Here is a 16,194-nt window from a genome sequence, read left to right as displayed (position 1 = left end):
CTTCAGAAGATCGAAAAGGTCCAACTGTAACTGGTCAAATCTGCATTAATCATTGCATACTGCGCACAAGCACAAAATGTAGGTGTTACCTGAATCAGCCTCATGAGTATGCTGAACAACCAGTGTTTGCTGTAGACTGTGTTTCCTATTGCATCAACTCTGGCTGTCTCTTCATCACTCTCATCACTTGGTGGTGGGGATGGGTTGCGATCCATCCTAGCATTCAAAACGTCCAGACAATACTACTGTGGGAAGCACAGAAAATGCTGCATTAATCCATCAGGAGAACATAATAGCGAGGAAGAGAAATTGAGTGTCAGTCTCATAGCCTCCCCAGATACTAAAAAAGAAACCATAACATACACACAAATAACCATTCGTCATGTAGGAAAATTAAGGCTGGAGAACAACAATTGATGCTGCAGGTTAACCAATTAAAACTACTCTGTTTAACAAAGTAGCATCCCATTACTTATTTAACCAGAACCATCCTAGCTGCTACATCCAAAGTCAAGCGGAAAGAATCCCAGTCCATTATGATATGGCTACCTCTCCAGATTTCAGTCTTAAACTGATTATTAAATCATCAACAGTGCCTCTGAAATACTAGATTTGCACGGAGTTACCATAGAAAGTATTCTTTCCGGTTGTATCACAGGTTGGTATGGCTCCTGCGCAGCCCAAGACCGCAAGAAACTACAAAGGGTCATGAATGTAGCCCAATCCATCAGACAAACCAGCCTCCCATCCATTGACTGTCGATACTTCCCCCGCCTCAGCAAAGCAGCCAGCATAATTAAGGACCCCACACATCCCAGACATACTCTCTTCTACTTTCTTTCGACAGGAAAAAGATACAAAAATCTGAGGTCACATACCAACTGACTCAAGAACAGCTTCTTCTCTAGCACCATCAGACTTTTGAGTGGACCTACCTTGCATTAAGTTGGTCTCACTCTACACCATAGTTAGGACTGTAACACTACATTCTGCATTCTTTCGTTTCCTTCTCTATGAACAACATACTTTGTATAGTGTGCAAGAAACAATACTTTTCACTGTATACTAATACATGACAATAATAAATCAAATCATAATTGCCACAGAGGGTTGAAGTAACTCCAAAATTTCACTGACAAGTTTATCATCATGCAGCCAGCTCAAATATGAACATATATGCAAACATATGAATTAGTAATGGGATTAAGCCACTCAGCTATTTGAGCCTGCTCTGCCCATCATTCAGTAATATCATGGCTGATCTAATTGTAACCTCAACCCCAGAAAATGCTGGAAAAACTCAGCAGGTCTGGTAGTATGCATGGAGAGAGAAATAGAGTTGACGTTTCAAGTCTTTAAGACTCTTCTTCAGTGCTAAAGAGATGGAGAAATGTGATGGATTTTATACTGTTTAAGAGCAGATAAAGCAAAATAGGTCAGGGATAAGTGGGAGGTAGACATGATTAAGACTAAAGAAAGTGCTGAAAGCAGGATAAAGGTGCTAGCAAAATGTGTTGATAGCATAACAAGGATCCACACTCTGTGAAGCAAACCTTAAGCACAAGTGGTGGTGGCAGATTCTGCCCATCCCCACTGGAGAAATGAATTACAAAAGGAGATCAAGATGGACCAGAGAGTTTGTGGTCTGAAGTTGTTGAATTCAACGTTCAGTCCAGAAGACTGCAAAGTGTCTAATCAAATGATGAGATGCTGTTCCTCCAGTTTCCATTGGAGCACTGCAGCTGGCCAAGGATTGAAATGTGGGCATGAGAACATGATGATAAGCTGAAATGGCTAATGACAGGAAGGTCAGGGTCAGGCTTGTAGACTGAGCGAAGGTGTTCCACAAAGCAGTCACAACGTCTGTATTCTCCACCCCCGCCACCGTAGAGCAGACTATATTGGGAGCAGTAAATTCAGTAAACTAAATTGGAGGTGGTGCAAGTGAAACACTGACTCATCTGAAAGGCGTGTTTGGGGTCTTGAACAGTGAGAAGGCAAAATGCAAAGAATCATATAGACTTGAAACGTTAACTGTTTCTCTCGCTAAACGTTACCAGATCTGCTGAGATTTTCCGGTATTTTCTGTTTTATTTTATATATGACCAGAAACTTTTTATCCTCAACACAGCCTGCTGAGCGTTTCCAATATCTTGTTTTAATTTCAGGATTTCCAGCACCCATAATTTTTTCATTTTGTCTCACAAAATGTATTCCTTACACAAATCAATCATAGAAATTAAGTACAGAACAAAGATAGCAGATAAACAGTTTCTGAATGAAGTCACAGCCGCGCTAATCTCACAAGTTGACACGGAGACACTCAGACTGGCTCTGGCTCAGTGCAGGACTGGATTTAACCATGGAGTAGTCTCCACACAAAGGGTTTAACTCAAACAGACTCACTCGCTCTACAGCAACAGTTCCTCTCTCCCGGGCTCAGACTGCCTCACACACCAAAACAAAAGCTAAATTCAAACCGTGACCGACGCATAACCCACTGAAACATGACAAGCCCTGGCAACAGTTTCACCTTCCCCATACACTGCCACCCACCGGCCAGCAGTCACCCTCCCCTCACACCGCCACCCACCATCTAGGAATCACCCTCCCCCTACACTGCCGCCCAACGGCTAGGAGTCACCCTCACTGCGCCGCCCACCTGCCACGAGTCACCCTCACACCGCCATCCACCGGCCAGCAGTCAACCTCCCCTCACACTGCCACCCACTTGCCAGGAGTCACCCTCCCCTCACACTGTCACCCACCGGCCAGGAGTCACGCTCACACGGCTACCCACCAGCCAGGAGTCATCCTCACCTCAGCGCCACCCATCGTCCTCAAATCAATTCACACCCATCCCTCACTGTCACTTCCGGCTGGGTGTGAATACTCAAAGCGCCACCCACCTTTCCCACCGCTTTAACGTTTCCCTCCCCTCATACCGCCAGCTACTAGCTTGGAGTCAATTCAACTTCCCCTTACTGTGCCACCTACCTGCTGTGTTAAGGACCTCCACTACCACCCACCAGCTGGAAGTTAATTCACACCTTCCCCTCTGGCTAGGCGTCACCCTCCTCTCAAACCGTCACCCGCTCGCTACGAATCAATTCACAACCTCTCCTCATAGCGCCACCCACCGGTCGGGAGTCAATTCTCACCTTACCCTTATAGCCCCGCCCATCGGCTGGGAGTTAATTCACAGCCTCCGCACACACAGCGCCACCCACCGGTTGGGAATTAAACTCGGACCCTCCGTTTGGAGCGTCACTCGCTGGCTGGCAGTCAATTCACACATTGCCTGCCCTTCAGCCACTTCAGTCGCCTCAATGCTGCTATGATTTCGTTTAAGTCACTGAAAAGCAGCCCAGACCGGTAGCTGGTTCAGTTCTGGATCCTTCAGCAGCAGCTTGCACCATAATTGCTGCCTGCCAAATGTTGCACACAACATATGCTTAGCTTGACCAAGGCAACTCCCCCAATATCACCTTTTCTTAAAGATTAATCCACACGGTAACCCCAGCAAGGCCAATATCTCCTTCAGGAGGTTCATTCCATAAAGCTGAATGCAATACTCCAGACGATTAGTGATGGGCAATAAATGCTGACATTGACAGTGATGCTCTCATCCCATGAGCAAAAAAAAAGCTTCAAATCACAGTTTAGACATTTTTATTCAAGTCGTTTAACAACTTTTATCTCCTCCAATAAACAAAGTGTACTTGTGCTTTTTGCAATTAGCCAGTGCCTGAGGCATCTGGTATTTAAAGCAAGCATGGTGTCCCATTACACAATACCAAAATACAACAGAACAATTTTGAGTCCAGTGAATAGATCATTTAACCCCCCACATCAAGTGTAAGGCACGTGTAAACCAATACATTTCTGAACAAGTCTCTTTGGCTGGCAAACATCAGGGGATAAATCAGCTACAGAGTAAATCATTTGGGAATTAGTACTCCCAAAGCAGCAACTGAATAAGAAATGAGAATTAGTTGGTTATTGGAGATCAGCAGGAATCGACATTGTATAAAACTGGCAGCTTCTTCTCTGAAAGGTAGCTGAAAGTGTCCCCCGTCCCCTTTTATTTGGCTCCTCTATGCTTGCTGAGACAACAGGAAACGATCGCATCGCTCCAACATGGATTGGACAAGGGCCCTGCAACAGAAAACCACAACACAGGGCATATAATCACACAGGAATTGTTGTTTATCCCATTTTTACCCATCCTCTCAAGCTGGACCATGATTGTATAGAGCAGTCTATTCTATTGTGAGAAAAATCACAAACAAACCCAATTTTCTCTCAGAACATCCACCATTTTCCAGCTAGAGTCACTGGCTAGTACTAACAAGCAATCTGCACATACAGAAAACCTTTATCAAAGGTAAGATGCCAAGCCAGGATCAAAGGGTTAGGAGATAATGACCAAAGGTTTGTTCAAAACTGTGGCTTCGAAAAGCCTTTTTAAATTTAGAGTAGGGAGCACAGTGAGGAGTGAGAGCACAGGTGAGACAGTTACGATTTTTGGATATTAATGGTGGAGTGAAAGCAGGGGGATTGCAAGCAAATCCTGATTTAGATAATCACATGGACAAATTAAAAAGGCTGCAGAAGTGTGGTGGGAAAAGGTCAGACAAAGGTCTGTAGATTCAAACTTTAGGTTCAATGCATTGGGAAACAAGGATATAAGTTACAGAATTTAATTTGTTTTGCAGCTGCAGAGAATGGAGGTTAGGTAGCCATTACCAAAGACGCTGCAGAAAAAAAACTTGTCAAAATGACCTGAATAACATATTCAGCAATTTAAGCTAAATGAAATAAGGAGTCTTGGTGACAGGTAGGATATTCCAAATCACATTAGTTGCTGTGGGTATACAGGCTGACCTAACAGACAGGGGGAAAATCAGTGACAAGGGTGCAAACAGGTTGACAACAATGGTTTTACATTCCTTGATTTTCAACAGAAGAAATTCTGGTTCCTCCACAACTTGTCAAACAGGTAGTTTTACCAACAGAATGTCATGGGAAATGGTGGAGGGCCTTACAGAGCTGATCCTGCATCTAAGATGACAGTATACTGATAACGAAAGGTGATCAATTAGGAATCCTTGACTAACTACAAATCTTATCATGTCAATGGGATTCAAAGCCAACTCTCTGAAAGAGTGGCATAGGCTTGATGGGGCGACTGGCGGCCTCCTATACTGTATGGCTCAGTGTTGAGATAGCTGGGAGTGAAACTGACAATCACAGCAATCAGGCACAAAAGAGATGTTGGGAGGACAGGGTGGTTGTGACAAATTCTGTGGTGAGATCAAAGAGCAATAGAGTCATAATCAGAAGATATCATTAGTAACTGAGCAGAGCAGTCTCACTGCCATTGTGTTGGGCCAAAATCAGACTGAAGAAATCCAAACTCTGGGGACAGGTAAGCAGAGCTGAAAAGTAACACTCATTCAAAGGCTTGAGAAGGGGACATGAGGATGTAGAAGGAGCAGTGGTTTGAGATGATGAACAGATAACCCCAGCTGCTATCCCCTCCCTAATCCAGGGGCACACAGGGCAATTATCTGAGCACCATGGCTGATACCATAGACCAGGAACCCGGAATCTTGAAATCTGCACGGCATAATGACACATTGGCAGTAGCTTAACTCACGAGGACAGTAAAACATAGATGAAGAGGTTAATCTCAGCTGGGATTGGAGCCCCTCTCACCTCTGTCTTTTCTCCGCAATTCTGAGGATGTCACATACTCTGCCAAATCTCTCAGACATGTTCCCATGCAGGCCTCGGTCCTGTAATACAGTGAGTGCTCGATCTGGGCCGAGTGCCTTCGCAAGGAGAAGAGCTACATTCTCTAGGCTGATACTACTTGACAAATCAAAGTTCTCATTGGCAATATTGTCTCCATTCTGCGCAGGACAGTGGATGTCATTATGGTGATTCCGAACCAGCTCCAGTACAAAATTCCACTCTTCCAGAGTCTCTGGCATCAGACCTAAATAAGAGAACCATGACTTTTAAAATGTTCCCTAAAGCAGTTGTTAGTTGATATTGAGCAGGACAGCACAAGAGACATACACGCTCCATCCAGCCTGTTACACAAGTCAATTCAGCTAGCTATACTCAAAGGCAATATGCTCTGGGCAGACTTGGTCAAACAAGGATTACAAAACAATGGGGACAGACAGTCTATTTAAGAGTTATTCTGACAGGATGAACAGATTTCTTGTGCCCAGAATTACACAGACTTAGGAGAACATGGACAGATCGAGTCTGTTCAGATAGTCAAGACAAAGCACTGCACTAGGATTGCTAACAATGTCACATGGCCATATTTCCGTATCCAATTTACCTCTCACCTTTGAGTCATGAGGTTCCTGGTTCAAGTTCTACTCCAGGGCTCAAGCAAAAAATGAAGCTTGATATTCCAGTACTGAGGGAAGAGGTGCCATCTTTTGTATGAGACATTAAACCGAGGCCCCATATGCCAAGATGTGAAAAATCCCATGGCAGTATTTCCTAAAAGAACAGTGGAGTTGTCCTGGGTGTCCTGGCCAATATTTACCCCTCAATCGATATTACAAAAACAGATTCCCTGATCATTATCAGATTGCTGTTTCTGGGAGCTTGCTCTGCAACATACTGGCTGCTGCGCTTCCTACGTTACAACAGTGACAATACTTCAACAGTACCCTATTGGCTGAAAAGTACTTTGGGACATCTGGTAATCAAGAAGAGCATGAAATAAATGCAATTCTTTCTTTCTTTTCTTCTTCTTTCTATACTGTGTGTCCATTGATTGGTTAGAGCTACTAAATGAAATTTCTGTCAGCTCTGCTTCACCCTCAATCAGCACAGAAAATCTACTGGGGAAATTGTTCAGATATCCAAAATCCTCAATGACTACTCCAGAAAGAAGCCTGTTGAAAATGGAAAGGCTTGGGTGGGTGGGTGGGTGGGGGTGTTTAAAGGTCCAAACTTAAAAAATGAAATACAAACCATTCTGTTCATGAAATAGGCTGATATCATCCAAATAAACAATGACAGTGAAAGCTTCAACTCTGCATTCCAGCTGCCGACACAATGAAAGGTAAGCAGGCCAGAACCTGTAAATGAAAAGAAGCTCATGTTGAAACATCAGCCACTTGTCTGTCTAGAGCTATGGAATAGGCTGCTTATAAACTGCTGAACATGCCTATACTTCCCAAAATTAAACAAACATCACCTTGAGGTACTCACTTAGCTTTCTGACTTACAGGTCCCACTTTGTCTCCATGACTCAGCCCCTCTACTCCATTGACCATCTGACTTGTGCTCCTTCCTTACTGATCCTGCAGTCTCCCCAAACACTTACTGATTCTGTTTTCCTCCTGTTACACAGCCTATTCCAACTACCCACCCCAAGACAACCATACTTGCTCTGTTACTCACCATGGCACTCATCCTGTTCTCTCCAAGACCTGTCCCATATAATTCTCCACTTCTCGCCAATAGCCAATTATGGTATTCTGTGCTTCCCCTCAATGCCCACCCTCATTATTTTATAGACCACCCCCTCAGCCTTCTACGTTTCAGAGCAAAAAGGTGCAGTCTATCCAGCCTCTCCTTATAACACAAAGCATCAAGTCCCGGTAGCATCCTAGTAAATCTTTTCTGCACTCTTTCTAGTTTAATAATATCCTTTTTATAATAGGATGACCAGAACTGTGCACAGTATTCCAGGTGCAGCCTTACCAATGTCTTGTACAACTTCAACAAGTCATCCCAACTCCTGTATTCAAAGTTCTGACCAATGAAACCAAGCATGCTGAATGCCTTCTTCACCACTCTGTCCACCTGTGACTCCATTTTCAAGGAGCTATGAACACGTACCCCTAGATCTCTTTATTCTTTAAGCTCTCCCCAACGCCCTACCAGGGAGGAAAAACTGTCCCAAACACACAACCTGCCAACCAGCTTTCCTCCTAACAATGCAGGGTCATAAAAGTTCCCAAAGTAAAAATAAACAAGTCTCATTTAAGGCACTGAAGGAGCAATAAAAGGACTTCTCCAGACAACTTGGCAACAATGACATAAGCTGTGGCTGGGAGAGCTGCAGAGAACATGATTAAAAAAAGCATCTCTTAAAGGTGCACTAACATCACAAATTGGAAGTAGACTCTGGTCTGTATATTACCACTGTACCACTGGCAGAAAACCAATTAAATCATACCCAGTTTTGTATGAGCAGAGATACAGGAGCACAGGATCAGCGAGAGGGATGCTGCCGAACTTACCCATAGGATTTACAGATGTCTAACATTTTCTTTTTTGTTTCAAAATCTCCTGGAAGCTGCGTAAAGTAACTGATCAGCTGAGCATAGCCCCAGGTAAATCGATGGGAGTGAGGCCTGAGGAGTAAATCAACAACAGCAATTATTTAAAATTTGATTGCAGCGTGTTGGATTGGATTTCCCATTCTCCTTTGCCCTCAGCACGGCGGTAGCACTCCTGCCTCCTGAGGTTACAAAAGTTGTGAGTTCAAGTCCTATTCTCAGGATTTGAGCACAAAACCTAAACCTAAACTGACATGCCAGCGAATGCTGCTCCATGCTATCTTTCAGATGAGATAGCAAATGGTTCTCAGGTGGACATAAAACAATCCCATGGCACTATTTTAAAGAACAAAGGGGTTGTGGCCAATGTTTATCCCTCAACCAACAACTGTAAAGAACAGTTTGGTCATTATCATATTCAATTTTGTGGCTATGCATAAATTGATTGCTGTGTTTCTTAACAGTATTACAGATGGGGAGAGATGTGGGATAATTTCCCCCTTTCATCATCTCTAGGCTGACCAGAACAAGAAGTATTTTTGAGGGGCGTTTTCCCCATTTTACTGCTGTGACTTTAAAGATAAAACAGAATTTCTTATAAAATCAAAAGAAAGGATAAATATTTATTTTTCACAACAGCCAACAAGTATACTATGCTCACTCCCCAAACTTACAGATGCACACAAAGGAAAGATGATTTCTGTGGACATTATGTGCACTTATATTACTAATAGTGTAAAAAGAAATAAGCCACTTGTTTTCACAGTCCTTAACATGATGATCGAAATGTTGCAGGCCTGAAGGATTTTACTTTGATTCACTGGAGGCAATGGAAGTTTGGAAGGTTTTGGCTGTTATTGATGAAATTGTAGGCAACCTCTTGCAGTAAAGAAATATAGTCTTGCTGATGAATAAAATCAGCCCCTTTTTGCAAGATGATTTTTGAGGTAGGATCTTCCTCGGGTCGAGCAAGAGATTTCGTCTTCATATCCCAGATTGACGAGCTGGGCTTCCCTTTGGTCTTCATATCCTAGGCATGTAATATCTTTTTGATTTACAAGAGTAGCCCAGTGGGTCACCAGTTTCAGTCATGTGGCAACAGTATCTATGCATTTCCTTGTCCAGACAATGGGTTGATGGCAGATGTAAATGACATGCAACGGAGAATGAGTGATAGCCATCAACATTGCAACCAAGATTAACCTCCAGGAAGTCTTTATTTGAAATGGGGCCAGCCAATCTAGCAATCGTTGTCATTTTGTGCATCTGTCAGTGAAGGGTGAACAATCAGCACCTGGGAAGGACATTTGTATTTTATGTCACTTCCCAGATATAAGTTCAGACATGTCTGTCTCTGTCTGTACAGAAACCACAATAGAAAGTCAACTGATTCTCCAGGGTCAGTGTGCTGACGGCTCTTTGTTGCTGTTTATAGTGTTCATCTCACAACAAGCTTTATGGGCATTACCATAACAACAGTGACCACATTGCAAAAAGGAAGTCATTGGCCACAAAACACACTGGGCACCTCAAAAAGCTATATAAATAGATTTGTGTTACGTGATTTTCTCTCTCCTGCTTGGCTGATTGACAATATTGCTCTGAAAAGTCAAAATATGCGCCGAAGTGCATGGTTTGCAATCACTCCATCCTTCACCTATCCTCAGGAATAAAAAATGAATTGCCAGGAGCGACAGAGCTTCAAAAGAAATTCCTGTTTCTATTTCATGAGACAAAATTTCAGAATGGACGATCAGAAATAGGTTATCTGCTTGGATTGGGACAATTCTGCGTGTTTGCAATCAATCAAGATAAAGTTACTTGAATGGATGACAGGGCTCGCTTACAAAGCCAATATATGCTATTGGATAGATGGACATGCAATTTCCAGTCATAACTGGTTTTGAAGACAAGTCTCGACAAAATATGGTCAGAAAGCCTATAGTTCAAGCTATAGTCTTAAAAAATTAACTCGATGAGCAAACTACGTGGCATTGCCAACATTCAAAGAAATTACTTCAACATCAAAGAGAAAAGGTCCATTATAAAATATCCAAGAGCCTTCTTGTTCTTCAATCTTACTTATTTACAATGTTAATTACTTCTGAACATCAAGGCCGTGAAAGGTGCTATATGAATGCAAACCTTTCTTTCCCTCCAAGGTGAGGCGATAGCCTCGTGGTATCATCACAATATTATTGATCCAGAAACTCGGACCCAGGTTCAAATCCCGCCACAGCAGATGAAATTTGAGTTTGATAAAAAGAATACCTGGAATTAAAAATTTACTGATGTCCACGAACCCATTGTCTGTTGTCGGAAAAACCCACCTGGTTCACTAATGCCCTTCAGGGAAAGAAATCTGCTGACATTACTTGGTCTGGCCTACACGTGACTCCAGAGCCACAGCAATGTGGTTGACTCTCAACTGCCCTCGGACAACTAGGGATGGGCAATAAATGCTGGCCAGCCAGTGATGACCATATCCCACGAATGAATAAAAGAGCTACAGTGAAAGATTACAGGATTTTATGCAGTTTACAAATTAGACAAGTTGTAGCAAGTGATTCATCACCACTCAACTTTCAGAAATTTGAAGCAAAATTGCAGAATCAGAGAAACAAATGACAATGCATCCAAAAAGCTCTGCAGAATGAATGGCAGAACCCATCAAATCGTTTACCTTGTGCATTGTGAAATATACATTATAAACAGAGGTCACCATGTACTACATGGCATTACAGCCAGAGAGATACAGAGCACGTAAAACATGTCTCTTGCTTACCTGGGATTTCCATCAATATCAGTGGTGTCAGTCCTCTGGGGAGCATCATGAGACACAGCAAGTCGCAGCCAATCTAATTTGCATGATTTAGGCTGAAGAATGGCCTCTAACAAATTTAATCTGCTTGCAGAAAACAGACAAGAAATCTTTAGTTCATTAGTTGCACAGAACACATAATTGCTCTGACCTTTCTAGCGGCTGAAGGCCAATTCCATTATATTTTTTATAAATCCCCCTAATTATGCCCTGTTCTCTTTTAATAGCTGGATATAGTTCCACAGCGTTTTGTCCATAGAGCCATTCTTCACACAAAGGCTTTGACAGGGGGAGAAGCGATAGGAGGAGGCAATATTGGACAAATCGCCATTTACACCCCTCTCCTAATTTTGATTTCCACTTGGAGCTAATCTGAAATTGCCCAAAGTCAAAATTAGTCCCAGTGAACTGTGTCAAGAATTGTGACTGCGGACAATATAGCCTAGCCGAGCATGATCCTCCCCTAACCCACAGACACCTTCCTATAGGAGTCACTGGATAGTAACAAGGGGCACAAAAACTGTCCCTTACTCTCAGGGTCAGAAGTCAAATTTAGCAGATCTAGCATCACCTCAGTTGACACTACCCAATGTAACAGATATCACAAATTGAACAAGGAAATTCACTAAAACCTGAGCTCTCAAGGTGGCTCTTCAGCTTGTTGCAACACATTTAAAATTCTTGAGACTGCCAGAATGACCAGAAAGGATAAGATTTGCTTTCCTTGAAGAACATATACTGAATGCACATTACAGTCTTTTATTATCAGATCTGGAATTGCTAAATAGCTCAAAGAAAATTCATTTATAAAGTTTTCAATGATTTACAGAATATTAATGGAATAAGGACAGTGCTGTTGTTGCCTGGCATATGAACCTCTACCTCACAGAGCCTGAGCGCCAACTCTCAGACATTTCTCCTCCACGTTAACCCCATTTCCATTTATTTTATTTCATTCTGTTTCATTGTATTCATCCATTTTATCATCTTTCTTCCTCATCTCTTCTTTTTTCCCCACTTCTCCATTGAAGCTCTCCTCTCCGACCCTCCCAGGCAACTGCCACATTCCTCAAGCTGTTCTTTACCAAGTTGTACCTCGGTTCTGCCATTCACTCATTCTGATCACTTAATGGACACTTCTAACACCTTCTTAGCCTTCTGTATTCATTTACATTCCCTTTGTCCCACTCCACCACCGCCCCCCCCAATCCCCTTAATATAAATCTCTGCCAATTCTCTTTGCTGTGACGAAGGGTCATCTAGGCTTGAAACATCGGTTCTATTCTTTCCACACAGATGCTGTGTGACGTGCTGAGATTTTCTGTTTTAGTTTCAGATGCCAGCATCCACAGTATTTTGCTTTTATACTAATGGAATAACCTGGAAACCACATTGCAGAGCACATACTGTGTACATACAAACAGTATTGTTACATGAGCATATCAAGTCTAAGAGAATCAGGCTGACCAAAACTAACCTCTGGTCCTCTGGCTTGGATTTAATCAGATTATCGACGTATGCCAAGAAGTGGGCTGGTTGATTCTGGCACAACTCCTTGATATCAGACGGGAGAATGTGGGGGTGGAACTGGACAAGAGACCTCAGTGCAATTTCGCCAAATTTCTCGTACATTCTGCAGAGATCATACATACAGTTCACCAGGGAGGTATGGCCGTAAATAACCTTAAATGCGGTCTTCCATAGAAGACCAAAATCTCATTCAGGAATTCACTGAGGGGGCCAATCTTGGGATTGTTGCAACTAATCACATCAGTGATTTTCTAAATATCAGTGCCAAACAAGAGAAAGAACAAGAACAGGATCAATAGTTCTATCACTTTATTTTGAGGGTCTTTCTCATTTGCTGTAAGGAGACTGGCTCTTAATGGGATTCACTTGTCTTCATTTCGTGGAAGGCAAAAAAAGGGTGATGAGCAGCACAGAAACTCAATATCCCATAGCCAGAAATAGAGGCCCAAAATCCAGGAAACAAAAGTCTGCAAATAGGTTACATAGCCCATACATATATCACGAATGCTAATCTAGGGTCATCTTGGCTCAATTTAACAGTGTTTGGTCAGTCAAGTCCTAAAAGGAGAAAAATAAGAGACAATGAAAATTGGAAACACTGGGTTACAGCAACACCCTCAAAACCAGGGAAAGCTGAACTAGAGCAATATTCTCACACTGTTTAATAGCATGGTAATTGTGCATTAATAGTAGCAGACATTTAGACTGCAGTCACAGTGTGCTAATGGTGAAGAGAGAAAAAGTTTCCTATAAAATTCCAATAAGAGTGAATCCTTCAGAAGCCAACTTCCTGACAGGAAGTGAAACTGCTGTATTAACACAGAATGATATTATAACATAATAGTGCAGGTTTACCTGGCTGCATGTGCCAGTAGGAAAGGGCTCCCCGACTGCTTTTCACCACCCAGTAACTTCAGAACTCTCCGCAGATCTCCATCCATAATGGTGTTGGAGATTGGGTGTGATTGTGTTATCTCTGTAACAGAAATTGATCACACCCTTGTCAGTACAGGTTTACAGACTGCCCTGGCTCCAGTACCTGTATATGCAACATTCAGCACCTGAATCAAACCAGCTCAGCAGTGACTGTCACCAACCTGGCCAATTAGCTCCAACAAACCAGTTTCATGTTCCAGCCCTTACAGCCTCTGGTCGTTCCAGTTATATTTTAGGTTCCAAGCAGCTCCACACAACCCTGATGTACAGCAACTGGTGCCAAGGGGAAGTCCTCCTTCCACCAATACCACTCCTGCAATCTTTCACATCCCATGAAAGCATTTTCAAAAATGCCAGTTAGATAGGTCAACCATACCATCAATAAGTTTTCTTTCTACCATCTGGACATCCAGGTGTAAGTAATGCTGACATCACTGGTCACGGAATAACAATCAGGAGCAGGAACTTTGACTGATTTTCCTTTCCCTAACTCACAGTACCAAAGTCAACAGTAGAACTAGCCAAAAATCAACAAAGCTAACATGCAAACACTCTCAGCAAAGACTGAACGCAGAATTCTTCTGGTTGCTATGGTTCAATTATTCAGTAAATATGTGTGTCAAGATTTATCTGGTATTTTCAATCAAAATAAACCCAGCAGCATCCATGGGAAGTCAGTGTAGGCACCAAACAGAATGCCTTTGGTCCGCATTAAGTTCAAATTATAACCAGGTCAGAAAACAAAAAATGGAAGACCAGCCCTATCCTAATCAGTGGTGGTGAGGAAATATTGCTTGTGTCAAATAAAGAGGAATTATTGAGCCAAGCTGCTCACCTCATTTCTGTATGATCACATAACATAGATCAACAGATGGTTGGAAGCACATGGCGCCTGATAAGGAAGGGTAAGAAAGAGTGAGCACTACAAGAATAAACAACATGTGCGAATTCAGTGTGTAGAAACTAGTGGTTTGCAGTTACCTTTTAATCCAAGGATAAGTGTCTGCCACACCAGAGGAGTGGACCAGTTACGAGCCGTAATGCTGCGCTTTACTCGCATCAAGTCCAACAGGAAGAAATAATTCCGCATATAAAGACAGGCCTGAGTTGCAGTGCCAATTTCAGACAATTCTGCTGCTGGGAATTTACCCTCAGTGGTACTTTTAAATATTCCCACCTCGAAACACAAAGTGCACAGTTCGGACATGTCCTTAACGAGGTCTGCTGGTATGCTGCAGAAAGGGACTGTCACAAAGGGCACATTGTACAGCTCAGCTGAAACTGGCTCATCATCTACCACTGCACCCTTGGGAATGACTCCCTCCTCCATCATTTCTCTCCCATGTTTTAGGATTGGTCCCTCCTTCTGCTCCTGATGGACAAATGGTGCTGACTCTTCTCCCTGCTCCTGATGGCCAATTGAGTCCGAATCCACCTCAGGCTCTCGATTAGGAAAGGATGTTGGCTGTTCCTCTTTTTCTCCAAAACTTAGTGACAGTGGCCCCTCCTCTCGTTCAAGGGATGCTGCTGATTCCTTCTCATCCTCTCTATGGATGATGGCTGCTACCTCTTCTTCCCTCCCTTGGTGACTGAGTACTGCTGACACCTTCATCTCCCTGCGGCTGAATACTGATGACTTCTGTTCATCTCGATGGCTGAAAACTTTTGACTCCTCTTCTGATGTGCTAATGTCATTCACAGCTTGAATTTTCACCTTGAAATTAAATGTTTTTTCCAAATGCGGGAGCCAGCATTGGAGTGTTTCCTTCAGAAGGGAAGTGTCAAACAAAACAAGGGGATCCTGTAGTTTAATGCTGCAAAACAAGACATCATCAACTCAAATTAGTTGACTCAACTCAAACTAAGCCAGCCATCTCCAGTCATAGTTACAAATGATCCGAGTTTTACACATCATATTAAATTTTAAATGCCAGTGACCCTAAATCCTTCATCAAACTCATTAATTGACCATATTTGATAGAGTTTACTATCAACCAATAAAGAAAGTATCTCAAATTAACTGACTTCAGTAAAGGCAGCCATAGGGATGCTACATCGACACCAGTATTTTTGATGAGAGCTGGTGAAGGAAAGCTCCGACACAGTATCACACTCAGGCCCTCTGCCCTGCCCTATCCTTGGAGGGAAAAAGAAAAAAAAATGGGAGTTGGGGAAGAAAATCAGTCAAGGTTCCCATTCCTGATTGGGTCAGCATGGTGGCATAGTGGTTAGTACTGGCGCCTCATTTCCATGGGCTCAGGATCAATTCCGGCCTTGGGTGGAGTTTGCACCTTCTCCGTGTACCTGTGAGAGTTTCCTCTGGATTCTCCGGTTTCCTTCCACAGTCTAAAGATGTGCAGGTTAAGTGGATTGGACATGTTAAATTGAACCTTAGTTCCAAAGATGTGTAGATTAGATGGATGGGCCATGGGTAGTGTGTGGGGTTACAGGGATAGGGCAGGACAGAAGGCCTGGGTGAGATACTGTATCACAACCAGTGCAAATTCGATGGGCCGAATGCTTCTTCTGCATTGTAGAGATTCTATGATTACCATTCTACAATTCACGTTAGAATGCAAATTC

The 16,194-nt window shown here is 42.8% G+C and overlaps 2 protein-coding genes across 5 annotated transcripts in view; both read right to left on the bottom strand.

Annotated features, from left to right (window-relative positions):
* The window catches only part of saal1 (serum amyloid A-like 1), a 22,178-nt gene extending 19,073 nt beyond the window's left edge, over positions 1 to 3,105 (bottom strand). Inside the window, exons 1-2 of one of the 2 annotated variants that reach the window (XM_080190396.1) lie at positions 2,998 to 3,105; positions 90 to 245 (exon numbers count right to left, since the gene is read on the bottom strand). In XM_080190396.1, coding sequence (XP_080046522.1) covers positions 90 to 215 — 126 coding nt within the window. In that variant the 5' untranslated portion in view covers positions 216 to 245; positions 2,998 to 3,105. Of the gene's footprint in view, positions 1 to 89; positions 246 to 2,406; positions 2,500 to 2,997 lie in introns of those variants that run through there. The other variant, XM_080190397.1, reaches the window with a different exon arrangement.
* A 550-nt stretch (positions 3,106 to 3,655) lies between these two features.
* hps5 (HPS5 biogenesis of lysosomal organelles complex 2 subunit 2) overlaps positions 3,656 to 16,194 on the bottom strand; it is a 57,151-nt gene continuing 44,612 nt past the window's right edge. For 2 of the 3 annotated variants that reach the window (XM_080190393.1, XM_080190394.1), the window contains exons 16-23: positions 14,593 to 15,425; positions 13,531 to 13,651; positions 12,623 to 12,778; positions 11,110 to 11,232; positions 8,286 to 8,399; positions 7,009 to 7,115; positions 5,722 to 6,004; positions 3,656 to 4,158 (exon numbers count right to left, since the gene is read on the bottom strand). In XM_080190393.1, coding sequence (XP_080046519.1) covers positions 4,098 to 4,158; positions 5,722 to 6,004; positions 7,009 to 7,115; positions 8,286 to 8,399; positions 11,110 to 11,232; positions 12,623 to 12,778; positions 13,531 to 13,651; positions 14,593 to 15,425 — 1,798 coding nt within the window. In that variant the 3' untranslated portion in view covers positions 3,656 to 4,097. The remainder of the gene's footprint in view (positions 4,159 to 5,721; positions 6,005 to 7,008; positions 7,116 to 8,285; positions 8,400 to 11,109; positions 11,233 to 12,622; positions 12,779 to 13,530; positions 13,652 to 14,592; positions 15,426 to 16,194) is intronic. The other variant, XM_080190395.1, reaches the window with a different exon arrangement.

This window comes from Carcharhinus amblyrhynchos, chromosome 6 (genome assembly GCF_965287045.1).
Source record: "Carcharhinus amblyrhynchos chromosome 6, sCarAmb.v2.hapA, whole genome shotgun sequence".
Classification (NCBI taxonomy): domain Eukaryota; kingdom Metazoa; phylum Chordata; class Chondrichthyes; order Carcharhiniformes; family Carcharhinidae; genus Carcharhinus; species Carcharhinus amblyrhynchos.
This window is presented reverse-complemented; position numbering and strand designations above follow the sequence as displayed.